General features: G+C 39.6%; 2 protein-coding genes across 2 annotated transcripts; both read right to left on the reverse strand.

Annotated features, from left to right (window-relative positions):
• Window positions 1-3,236: 3,236 nt before the first annotated feature.
• Window positions 3,237-6,270, reverse strand: LOC112176665 (uncharacterized protein At4g15970). The gene is made up of 5 exons (XM_024314713.2): window positions 5,873-6,270; window positions 4,735-5,088; window positions 4,088-4,608; window positions 3,707-3,787; window positions 3,237-3,409 (listed from the first exon to the last, which is right to left on the reverse strand). The coding sequence occupies exons 1-4, from the start codon at window positions 6,140-6,142 to the stop codon at window positions 3,745-3,747; spliced, it is 1,188 nt and encodes a 395-aa protein (XP_024170481.1). The 5' UTR covers window positions 6,143-6,270; the 3' UTR covers window positions 3,237-3,409; window positions 3,707-3,744.
• Window positions 6,271-8,494: 2,224 nt separating this feature from the next.
• LOC112176664 (sucrose synthase 7) lies at window positions 8,495-12,823 on the reverse strand. Its single transcript, XM_024314712.2, has 12 exons — window positions 12,369-12,823; window positions 12,141-12,273; window positions 11,891-12,045; window positions 11,485-11,799; window positions 11,190-11,406; window positions 10,800-11,069; window positions 10,577-10,693; window positions 10,308-10,474; window positions 9,986-10,210; window positions 9,325-9,891; window positions 9,079-9,217; window positions 8,495-8,982 (listed from the first exon to the last, which is right to left on the reverse strand). The coding sequence occupies exons 1-12, from the start codon at window positions 12,467-12,469 to the stop codon at window positions 8,647-8,649; spliced, it is 2,742 nt and encodes a 913-aa protein (XP_024170480.1). The 5' UTR covers window positions 12,470-12,823; the 3' UTR covers window positions 8,495-8,646.
• Between the last annotated feature and the right edge of the window lie 184 nt (window positions 12,824-13,007).

Here is a 13,007-nt window from a genome sequence, read left to right on the forward strand (position 1 = left end):
AATCGGAGTTCGTATGCGAAAGTTATAAGCGAAATACTAAAATTACTGTTTATGTGGTAAGTTTCTATAAATAGCCAAGTTACTGTGGTAAGTTTCCATTTTTGGAAACCTACCGGGCTTTCTCTCTCCTCTCCCCCAATCCTTTCTCCTCTTCGGCCGATTGCTTCTTCCTCCGATTTCTTCCTCCTCCGGCCACCCCACGATGGAATCCGGACATCAGCTGGCTCGCCTCTTCACCCTGGTCACGTCTGTGGTGGTGTTTTGCAGCGATTTGGTTGGAAGAACTCGATTTTGAGCTGTGAAGGTTACTGTAGCAGTTTGGAGTTTTCATCGATTTCCTGCGATTCAGGCCGTCTCCGGCCACCAAACCGGCGTCGAAGGTTCGGTTTTTGTCAATGATCATTTCCCCTAAGGTCTTTCATTTCAATTTGCAGTGTGGAGGTCGAATTAACGATTTGCAATTTCTAGGGTTCTTGGTTTTTCTGGAAAAATTTCACCGGCCAAATTGGAGCCCTTCAAGGTAAAATTGGAACTTGTTGTAGTTGTGAAAAATGTTGGGTCTGTTGTGTAGGTGGTGCTGCCAAAATTTGGTGGCCATCGGAGGTGGTGGCTGCTGCCACTGTTGGTGGCGCGTGGAGGTGTGTAGGGCAGTGTGTTAATTCTAGTTTTTAGCCCAATAAATTGTATAAATGTTGTAGTGCTTGTATGTGAAGTTTGGTGAATTTTGGAGGAGTTTGGAATTATTTGTGAATTTTCGAAGTTTGAAGTTTGTGATTGAATTGTTGGAAATCCGGCCGTCGGATATCCCTCGTTTTCGTTGTGGAATATGTTAATTGAGGAATTGGTGTTGTGGGAGAGATTTGGGTTGAATTTGAGAAGTATTGGAGATAGGGATTTTCAGGTTTCGTTTAGGTTCGTAATTATTTTATCGGATTGCCGTTTACGGAAATATAATTGTGTACAGGGCAATGCCGCGAGCTACAGTTAAATGAAGGAACTCGTTTGCGTGGTCGCCCAATAGTACTGTGAGTGGACTTTTGTTTTAAATAATGATGCATGCGTTTATTTTCTTGAATTAATGCTTTATTTAATTAACATATTACTTTCCGAGCATATGAATTGATTTCGGAATTTGATTTCGATTTATCTCGTGAATTTTCTTTCAATATTGATTTTCATGAAGTATTTATGATTTATACCGGTTGTGAATTTCGGATATTAATTTGTTATGCTCGGATTCGAATTTATAATTGATGTTGAATTTCGACGAATTATTTTTCCGAGGAGATTTCCGGAATTAATTACATTTCTATTCGATGTTTTGAGATTTCTGGAAAGGTTTTCGAAATGGGATTTCGATGAAGTTATTTCTTATTTATCTATCGACTTTCGGTTTTGGCATTGGGAATGCCTTGATGATGATCTAATTATTCTTTTAGCGTGTGGGACATGCTGTCGATTTATGTGACTTTCTACGAAAATTTTCGGGTACAGTTGGGAATCGTACCAGTGTTTTTGTTTTATTCGCGGGACTTATGGGGAAGCCTTACTGATTTTCGATTTTCGTATGATTTTAACCCACCATACCTGGGTCGTCATATTTATTGCTAGCTAGCCTATTAGTACTCCTCCCTGCTTACTATGTATTCGTGGGTGAGTAAGAGCAGAGCATGGGATGCTCCAGAGTGTGGGACACTCCGACCCGAGCCTGGGAGGCTCCTTTCTTTCGTATGGTGAAACTTCTTCCCCATATTTTATGGTTGCTTGACTAGCGGGGCTAGTCCGATTTTCGCTGTAGCCAGCGGGGCTGGTCTTATCTTCTTGAGAAACGAGATTTCGGTTTTACGATATAGTTTTCGAATGTGGTGACTAGCGAGGCTAGTCGATTTATCATTTTGAAATTCTTGGATTTAAAGCTAAATGTGTTTTTCTAATTGTTGCATGCATCGGTTTTTAATGAAATAAATGTGGGAAAATATGAAATCCTTTTTCTTTTAAATTGTTTCTTTTTGTCCACTCACGCTAACGTTTTTCGTCTACTTTCCCCTGGGCCTTTCGGTTTCTAATGCCCAGTTTGCAGGCGAATTAGTGGAGGTCGGGCGTACATGACATGTGAGGCATAATTGTCACTACTTCCGCAGTGTAGGATCTCTTGATCCTTTACTCTTCTTTTTATATCCCTGTGTATAGTAGTATTGCTCTGATAATCTTTGGGATTAGTATTGTTGAGTTTTGTGTTTTGTGTTATGTGAAAGTAGAGTTGTTGGTAATTGGGAGCAGGGTGGCTCCAGGAGTATAAGGTTGGTTTGCTTGAAGTGTTTTTGTGTGTTTTACAGGGTTTTGGGTAGTCCATTTTAGAGGTGATTCTGCCGAATTTTTGGTAGAGTTATCCCTAAGGTGGGCCCCACAGGGCCACCTCGGATTTCAGGGTGAAATTCGGGGCGGGTCTTGTCAATTTGAGGGTTGTGGTCTGTTTTCATTTGGACACCCATCTAAAGTGTTGGGTGTGCGACGACTTCGTGAGGAGGATTGGGTCGAGGACGGCAAACGCATGAAGCTTGCTGATGGCTTAGTTGAGGTTCCTGTTACTGATGGGAAGATTCCGAAGAAGAAGGGTAGGCCCCGTGGTCATCGGAATAAACCTAAGCCTGCTCCTGCTTTGGCTGTAGTGGGCTCGGCTAAGGAGGTAATGGAGAAGACCACCCTACCCCAAGAGGGTTAGGGTTGTAGTCCAACATTGTCCTTGGTGAAGCTGTTGCTGGGATGGATGCGGAGATGTACACCAATTGAGGTCTTAGGCGTCAATGCTCCTTTCTAGCTGCTTGCTTGGGATTGTGTAGGTCTGCGTTTTCTTTTGTTTTTTTGCTTTGAATAATTTTCTCACCTTTTTCCGCCCTCCTATTAGGGTTGGACATGTGTCGACGCTTTATTTTGTTTCGTGTTTTAGCTAGTTTGGTTTTTGTCTGCTTTCTCTAGGACTATCTGCGTTTTCGCAGTTTGCTTTGTGCTTTGATTGTATTAGGAGGGGTTTTTTGAATCCCTCTAGCTTGACGGAGAGTCGTCGTTTGATTAATATATTCGGAACCTGATTTTGTTTCCCTCAAAAAAAAAATATATATATATATATTAACAGATCATATTGATTTTAGGTAGCCGGCCCGGCCCTTTGCTAGCATCTTATCCAAAATAACCTGAAAAATGGTTGGTGTGTAATGCTCGATCGATTTGGAATAGAATTGACAGACAAGAATCTTGTGTATAAAAACTAAGAATTACTAAAATCAATTATCTACCCTTTGTATTGGAAAATGAGTCATTTCATGATAATCATTAACAAGATGACATTGTTAATCACCAATTAATCGTATGAATTTCATCGCTGGACTTCACAATCGTTTTGTCTTTTAACCTGAAATAACAACACAAAAGTACAAACAGTCAGCTCCCTCGATGATTACCAGAGTTTAAGACTATAATAATTAGCTCAACATGATTAACATGGATACTTATTCCAATCCTAAACAAGTATTATTTGATATAAAGTTATACAGAACCAACAGAGCAGACAGTCTTGCATAGTAGCAGCTAGCTAGCTAGCATTATAAAACTGTAAAAGGAGATATAAGCCTGCACAAGTTAGATATATTCGAGAGGTGATCCATGGAGGCAAATCAACTTACAAAGAATATTGATCGAGATTATTTACCTTTAAACAAATCTACAGAAGTTGTGGTCGATCTCGGGTCACAACAAGTGCCGGCCGTGGCGTTGGCGTTGGAAGGAAGTACTGAACAACATCAAGTCAAAGGAAGAAGGGGTCAGTTTTAACGACAAACCGCCTTTTAACTCTTCCAGAAGCACAAGAAGAAAGAAAACTACACCAACGACAAACACTATTCATAGTCTTCATGACATGGGCCATAATATATATACAAGGAAAAAGCTTGGGAGTTTCTTGTAAATTACCATCACATGATCCATGAGGTCATGAAAGCTACAATTACTATAGAAAATGAGCACATGCTGGAGAAAATATTGGCTTAATGCAAAAGATAATGAAGGATGAAATGCAAATAGAATAATATACCTGCAGTTCTGTGGAACGGTCCATGAGGGCATAGTTGTTGGAGGCGTGGTGGTATTAGAAGTAGGACCGGAAGAAGATGAAGAAGGAGAAGGAGGCAATGCCACGTAATTTCTCCAATCTTGAAGCAGAATTTTGAGGTCATTGACTTTGTTATCGAGACCAACACAGCAATTAGCGTGCATTGTGCAAACCAGGTTTAAATCTTTACTGGGCTGACAGAAGCCGCCAAAGTATTTGGTGTCCAAGAATCTCATTTTCAATCCGATGCTGGTGATGAACGGATCAGATTTGATCTTGTTGAGCACGTCCTGGTCGTGATTATTCGGATACGCCTGCCTTGAGAAGTACCAAAAGTTGTAGAATTGGGTGGTCCGTTTATTAGAGACTACATAGGTAAATCCTCCGTTCGGAAGGTTGTTCACATCGTAAGAATCGCCTCGGAAGTAGTCACATGCAATTTGGAAGTCTGCATCTGGGAAGAATTGTGGGAATGGGTCCCTAAGCCACATAATGTCAGTATCCTACATGTGAACAAACGATCAAGGGTTATTATCGCTAATGGCACACGCTCAAAGGTTATAATTATCGCAAATGACTCATGCTCGAAACTAAAAGCACTCCAACATTAAGCACTAGCTAGCTAGTACCGTAAAGACAAAGCTGTATCCTTTTTCGAGAATAGAAGTCAAAAACTGGATTCTTCTCCACATCATGTGCAAGTAATCGGAGGACATGAAAGCTGCCTCGCTGGTAAAGTTGGCACCTTGAGTGTAGAGTTGGTAGCAGTGAGGGTGAAGAGCCAAGCAACGAGAGTATGCCTTTTGGTCCAAGCAGATCACCACCAGATGCTTCAGCAGCCGATTCGTGTTGTTTCCGATCCGAAAACTCTCGAGAAACAGATCGAATATTGAGTTGGGTTCTGCCCACGCATCATTCAGTGTTGTGACGATTATGGTCTTGTCCTTCATGGATGCATTTCTCAGAACTGCATCCAAGGGATCCTGTATCATCATCATGATTCATGTTAATTGATGGCCTCCATTTAAAATAATTATTCACCAATGATTCCTCATAGTGTTGATTCATGTATGTATAATTAAATGCCACCTATCAAATCAAATTGTTGAGTGAGTGTATTCCCTCAATCCCTGTAGGTTTGATAATGACTTGATGGGGATCAGGGGCCCAGGAGAAGGCAGCAAATTAAGGTTGGCACCGTGATAGAACAGGCATACAACTTGGTTTGGAGAAAGTAGTTTCTCTTTTAGATCAATCAAATTATTTAGTTCAGCATAATTCAAAATTAATTAGCAAACTAAAAGTTCAAAAGTTACTTATCCACTAAAACAGAGGGAGATAAATATATAAAACAGATAAGGCTAATCCAAATTTAACAACATGGCGAGATTTACTGAAAACCCCAAAAATAAATAAAATAAAAATAAAAACTATGAAACTATGAACAACAAGTCAACAATGAAATGAGAGGAAGATTAGAATTTAGAAAGCATATGCTCTGGGTGAATACGTGTTCATTTGGGTGTGGAAAAGTTCTACTCTTTTCTGTTTTTCGTTTTATGGAAAAGTCCTCCTCTGTTCCATGACTCTTTAATAGTCTGGAGGGATCTTCACAAAATATAACAGCAATTTGGAAGAACACAAGATCAAATATGATCATACTCATATATTGCCAGAGCGTCTGCAGTTATGGTATATGACAAGTGGAAAAATGAAATGAATTGAAGGAAATAGAAGTATGATCGAAGAGAATTAATATATACTGGCCTGAGATTTAGCTGAGAACAAAGGATCATAAATAGGTCCGCCGCCGGGGAAGACAGCGATGTAGAAGAGAAGGGAAGCCAGAGTAACAGCCACACACACCAGAGCAATATTTAGAATCCTCTTGACCAATCCATGATGATGATGGTGATGAACACCACTAGCCTTTGGTGTTGCAGCTTTTGTGTTATTCTCCATAACACCAGTACTGTTATTCCCAATAACTGTTACAGATAATAGTGCTGCTACTGGTGATAATGATTTACTGCTCATTGTGCTGATATTCCAGCCTCCTGGAGAATTGAATTAGATATATATGTAAAATTGGGGCAAGCAAAAACTTAGACACCCAGGGTTATATATATATATATAGCTAGCTGCTTTGTTTCCTTGCTTCTCTGGCCTTATTATTTTCCTTCTTTGTGGTCATAAAACTAATGATAATATTTACAAGTCAACTTGGTGTATTAGTATTACACTATTACCTGTCTGTCTCTATGGCCTCGTTTGGTTCGCGGAAATGAAATCATTTCCTTAGGAAATCCGATGGGAAAGGAAAACGAACTTCCCACTAATTTTCCTTTCCGCTGTTTGGAAATGTTGGGAAAGTAAGGAGAAAATGCATGTTTGTTTCCATTCTAGTGTTTGGTTTGTGTAAGGAAAGGAAACAAAACCATACTAATATTCCATTTTTATCCTCATATATAATTACAAAATGTCATAAACTTTTTAAATAAAATTGTCAATAATAATTTTCAATAAGGATATAAATGTACTTATACCATGTAATTAATGCAGGGAAAGTGGAAGGGAAAATGAATCATTTGGAGGATGAGAGTATTCACTTTCCCCCATATTTTCCCTTCTTAAAGAAAAGTTGTTCCTTTCCTTGTGCACACCAAACACAAGAAGTGAATAACTTTCCTTTCCCAAACCCTTAATTCTGTGAACCAAACGAGGCCTATGGGCCTGACCCTTCCGGCTTCCGGCTTCCGCTATATAAATATTCCTCTTAATTACAATATGTACAACCTAAATACAGTTACCAGAATAATACATCAATCCTCCATACAGTTAATGATTTGATATATCAACAAATAAATTGAATTAATGAGGGGAGAAGCTAGCCGAAAGGGTACTAGATTTTATATATGTAAACATTCAAAGGTAGGCTGCAGGTCATGTCGCTCCATAAACATAGGCATACGTAATACGGGTTGTATTATTGAGGCTGTCCATTAATTCTAATTCTTCCTTGTAAATCATACCATAACATACCAATCAATATACATTATATATTCATATGTGTCGTGACGGTCTATAAGTCTTGTGACTGGTTGTGGATGCTTCCATCGATCATGTAGAGAAACAGGGTCCAAGAGTTTCTCTTGTCAGTTTGGCCGAGTCGAGAAATGTCAACATAACATACTAATTCAATTCAATTCGTTCGTTCATTTCATTGTTGGTATCTTCGTAATTAATATCTTTTTCAACACTATGATTAATTTCCACCCTCGGATAAATTGGGTCCAAATAGATGCTTCCGATGGCAATTAGCTAGAGCGACGTAGAAGACTTTTCATATAGTGTTTCTGGGGTCATTTTCCCCCTTTCCTTTTTTGTCCAGTTAATGATTATGGAGGTGTAACTCCAACTATATGAGGCAGATTCCTTTCCAAGTATATATAGAATAATGAATGTATTATACTCTTTGTTCCGGCGAGTGGCTTAGTACCTATAGATTAAGGTAATAATTGTTCGTTTCTAATTAATTTTGTATTAGTGGTTACAGCTAGCTCAGCTTATTCATCAATTTTCAGTATTTAGAAAAAATTTCTACTTTCCCTTCGGCGCTTTCAATGTCCTCTTAACCTGTATATGTCCAGCAGGCTTCGTCATCAAACAAATATATGCTACTAGCTTATTGCATGTTCTTCACATGGATTATACTCAAATATTCAATTCTGCATCCGCAGACAAGCTTATAGGTATAATATTTTAGGCTTTTATGCCCTGTGTTCAAAGGGTCTCTAATATTGTCAAAATCTTATAATTTACGATCAATTTATTCAATATTTTCTTTTTTTTAAGACAAATTTCCACATTACCTCTTACTCGTGGATTTCGTTTCCTACATTATTAAGTTGATTAAAGAAGTGGGGTCCTCTTTTCTCTCAATAATTTCAATAACTTTTTTTGACTAGTTACACACTATTTATACCGAGCACAAAATAATAGTTGAATACTTGAATTAACTATTCTTAATTGGCAATAGCAGCAATGCATGTGCAGTGGATGATTGGAGTGGGAGTGGCAAACTGGCATGGTCTGGTCGTTGCTTAATTGTTCCCTTCCTTGCATATATTTCTAATGATCTAATTCTGAATATGTCCAAAGAAACAGTTCAATTCGATCACTGCATTGACAAGTTCAAAGTGAAACTAGTACGTAAAGTGGTCCCCGGAGGATCCCACCTGTGCCAACTGACCGGCACCCAATATATGGTTTGGCATTACGATGGTTACTTACTAACCATATCATGTACTCTGGTGCCATGGATTATGTGATTAATATAATTAGTTCCATGTCATCGGACTTTGCTTGCATGTAGTGAAGGTCTAAATCGAATTGAAGGACGGACTGATCTTTATTTTTTAGAGATATATGGATATATGTTGAATCAGATTTACATGGCACTACCGACCTCAGTTTGTCAGTTCATCTTACGTACAGCCATCAATCTGTACATAAGCAAAATATGCACCTAGCCTCGATCATCATTTGTAGTACATATTCTTGAGCTTGTAATAAACAAGGCACAGAAAACCAATGATGACGAAGAAGCAATTCCAAAGGCACCGTGTTGGGCGGTTTGGACTCGCAACATCAGGAGGGCCAATAGGTTGCTCATTTATCTGCTCTAAACCTCCTTCATCCCTTGGTGTTGGTGTGATCTGAGCAACTGAAACTGTTGGCATTGTTGGTGCAGCTGCGGCTTGTGGGCGTTTGGATACAGTTGTCACTGACTTTGGTTTGCCTTGGTCAGCTGCAGCTATTGCCTTTGGCATCGGTACTGGTTCATATCCATCACTTGGGACGGGGACAGTCCTTGCCTGTAAGTTAACAAAAAATTGGCTACATTAGTAACTTACCTAATGTACTAATGAAATGATCTGAAAAAGATATCCAAAACAAACTGATAAGCCTACCAAAGTCCTAAATAGGAGACTGTAAAACATATGAATGTAGCTTTGCTTTGCTAGCTTCGGCTCCTTCCTCAACTGCCTCCAAAACCCATAAGTGGATCCCATGTTCAACATTTTGTTTGCATATATTTTCCATGTATAGCTGCAACCAAAACAAACAAACAAACATCAGCTTCTAACATTAATAGTAAAGAATTGCGCACAAGGCTGGCCTGCAGTCACATGATTTTTCAAATACTACTGCTGTACCATGCATATATACGCTGCAGACCCGCCGCGGAGATCTTCTTCCAGTATTCACCATCTGCCCTGCATCTCTCAAAGAAATCAGCAATCTTGTTGCTGGACTCTTCACCATTGTTGGGATCAATATGGAAGCCCGAGACTCCATCAACAATAATTTCAGCCGGGCCTCCTTGGTTTGTAGCAAAAGAGGGCAATCCACAGTTCATTGCCTCAATCACTGTAAGACCAAAGGCTTCATACAATGCAGGCTGCACAAAAGCTCCCTTCGTATCAGCAATGCAGCGGTACAACTCTCCGTTGCGATACCTATCAGTTTGAGCTGCTATCCATCTGAACTGGCCATTAAGTTGATATTCTTTAACCAAGGCATGCAGTTTGATAATTTCAGCAATTTCTTCTCTGTCTTTGGACTTGGATGGGTCAAAGAACCCCCCTACTATAACAAGGTTGACCAAATTCCTCAGCCTCTTGTTCTTTCCGAACCACTCAACTAGTCCTGAGAGGTTCTTCACTTTATCCAGTCTTGCCATTGAAAAGATGATTGGTTTCTTTTTGTCTGCCAAAAATCCTCTGTTCAAAATAAGCATGAAGCAAGTTAGTTCAACGTAAGAGCAGAGTGGTATCAAAATGTCAAATGAGTGAAACCAAATTATCAAGTTTTTACTTGTGCTCGTCGTTTTCCTCCTTACTGTAGACCATTTGTTCAATGGAAGGATGAAATTTGGTAAAACGCTTCTGTTTTTCGGAGTTGGGGAAGTAGACAGATTGGTCAGCACCGGGAGCAGCAATGTTGAACTTCGGATCAAACACATCAATGCCTGAGACTACTCGACACAGTCCTGGCATTGTAAATGCGGTGTGGCTTTCATACTGTCCAGGTCGATCCTTACTGATTCAGAAGGACACATTAGTCTAAGGAGCTAGATTGAGTACATATGAAATGCAGTTTTCGATCAATGAGAAAGAAAACTACAAGATAGCCTTACCCTCCTGCTATTTCTTGAAATGTGCTAGTTATGACAAAATCAGTTGAGTTCATCGAGATTAAGTCTGCAGTGAACTGACAAGAAAAGTGGTACTTTGTATCAAATTCCTTCCATTTGGCATCCGAGTCTTCATACTTAGTCTTTTCTAGAGCGTGGGCAATTGTTCCCTGCAGGCGGTTTAAGGGTTAGAATTAATTGATACAAGATTTTACAAGTACTTCAGGTTTAAAATGACTAGGATAGATGTCTGATCATGGTCAAAATTAGACCTGTGTTATTCCAAGCTTGGCAGCCATCAAAGAGGCCACCAAGTTTCCATCACTGTAGTTCCCAATTATGAGGTCCGGTTTGCAGTCCATGTGCTCTAGAATCTTTGCAGTTGCATCCTAACAATGAGAGAACAAACAAAATCAGTACATAAAATAAAATGAATATGTTTCCAAAACGTAGGTGGAGTTATATATTTAATAGATTGAAAAGTAAGATCAATGCCTGGACAAAAGTCTCAAGATAAGGGTAGATATCAAAACGGGACACCCAATGGCGCAGAATGCCTTTGTCTGTCCTGAAAGGAACCCTGAGAATGTGGGAGTGCTTCGTGTTGACTATAGCCTCCAACTCCACATTGCACTTAGTCCCTCGAGAGTCTGGTATGAGTCGCGTCACCACAAGAATCTGAGGCTTCACAGCAAGCCCTTGCTGCTTTATTCTCAGTAGCAACTCTTCCTCTAAGGCTCTCACTTGATCAAGTATATAAACCACCTGTTTCATTTATTTATGAAATTGCACAACAAGAACTAGTACAAGTCAGTTAGTATATCCCTTATATGCATGTTAAGGAAGTAGAATCAGTAAATTAACTGATCAGTTGAGTAGTGAGACCTGGCCACCAGTATCAGGCAATCCAAGGACATCTGACTGGCCAAAGTAGCCGTGAGGAGAGAAGATGACAATGTTGAATGTATTGGGAAGGCTGCTAAAGAATGACTCCAACTTCACGCAATCCGGTGCTTGGAGTACTTCTGACAGTGTCCTCATTCTCTCACCAACTCTTTCTGCTGTATCCCCCCATCCTTTCTCAAAACCCATATCCTTTAACCTGAAAATTAATAAATTCACCTCAATGTACGTACCTGCAATACAAGGATCAGCACAAAAGTGAAAGATGGATGAGTACCTCTGCTCGAAATTAAGAAATGGAGTGTTTTTTGGGAGTGCTGAGACAAATGATTGTGCTCGAATCAATGACGTTTCAAGCTTTTCCACCGAATCCATAGTTTCATTGATCATAAGATTCTGTCCGTGGTGATTGAGTGCTAACAAGTAGTCAAGCAAGGGTTTGGCATAATCGGATGAGCTGGCATTCAGCCTCGAGGAGATTAACTTGAGGATGAAGTTAAGTCCATTCCCAATAGAAGAAGGAAGGGTCATGCGAGGACTAGAGAAGTCAATGGCTCCAAAATCAATTTCCAAAGCATTTTCATCATTTGCCCTGCATGTACGTAGGTACACCGTACACCCCATTAAACATCATATATGTTCATTTCAAAAATCAAACTGCAGAAAATGTCAAGTACATATACCAGTTCTCGTCGTAGATCATTTCTTTGAATTTCAAGTATTCGGTAACACTGATTCCATCCACTGCTAGATCATCAGCATTCACCTTAACAAACTCTGAGAAACCAGGATTTGGTCTAACAGAAAATGCAACATGCGGCGGAACAACAGCTGCTTCCTGCATTTATAATAAAAGTAATACCGTCTATTATGATCTATACCTATTTACATATATAGCTAGAAACTAGTGTGTCTATATAACCGTGTGTATACCTGAGTGGAACTGAGGATGTAACCAAGTAATCCCCGTAACACCTTGCTTTTTTCATTCCCATCCTCTATCGATTTTTCGATTTCCTCCATTATATGCTGGGGCTTCATTAACCTCTTCCCATTCCCGACAAACCTTTTAATTCGTTCCCAACCAAATTAGTTAACAAGAAACTTTGGAGAAGTAAAATTTAAAAAACATTAGAGCTAGTATTTTGGGTCGGAAGCAACCTGGCAAAACATTTCTTCATGTGATAGCGGCTCTGTCTCAGAGCATCTGGCATAGTGTCTGCAATTGAATCGGAGCGCTTCAAGGCCGGGGTGGAAGCCATTTTAGCAAAAGTAAACAATGAACTAATTTGTATGCCTTGTGATGCTAATATGTTAATGAATGGAACGGATGCTAATTTATATATGGCAACGGCATCGGCATGTTCATGCAGAAATTGCAATGGGAGGAGAAACAAGATTCTTTTATTCGTGCAACGCCAGCATTGGGAGGAAACAAGGAATTAACACAAGAAAGGAATTTATCAAAGGGTAACCCAGAAACCAGAAGGAAGCAAATGATTTGGCTTTTTGCTCTGGTAACCTGGTTGCAAGGTTTCACCTCATCTATCTCAAATTGGAGGGAAAGAATCTCAAGGTTATTTTTGTAACGCGTATTCATTCTTTGCCTCTTTCTTTCAATAAGACAACCCTGTCTCACATAAGTTTGTTTACCATAAACTGCAGACTCTTCACTGTTCAAGAGGACAAAAGGAGAAACTCTCGACACCATTCCTATTGGTACTAAAACCATTTAGCATGCCACGGAACACCTGGATTATAACATAAACTAGCACACTGAAGCATTTACATTTATACCTC

The sequence above is a fragment of the Rosa chinensis genome, chromosome 7, assembly GCF_002994745.2.
Source record: "Rosa chinensis cultivar Old Blush chromosome 7, RchiOBHm-V2, whole genome shotgun sequence".
Classification (NCBI taxonomy): domain Eukaryota; kingdom Viridiplantae; phylum Streptophyta; class Magnoliopsida; order Rosales; family Rosaceae; genus Rosa; species Rosa chinensis.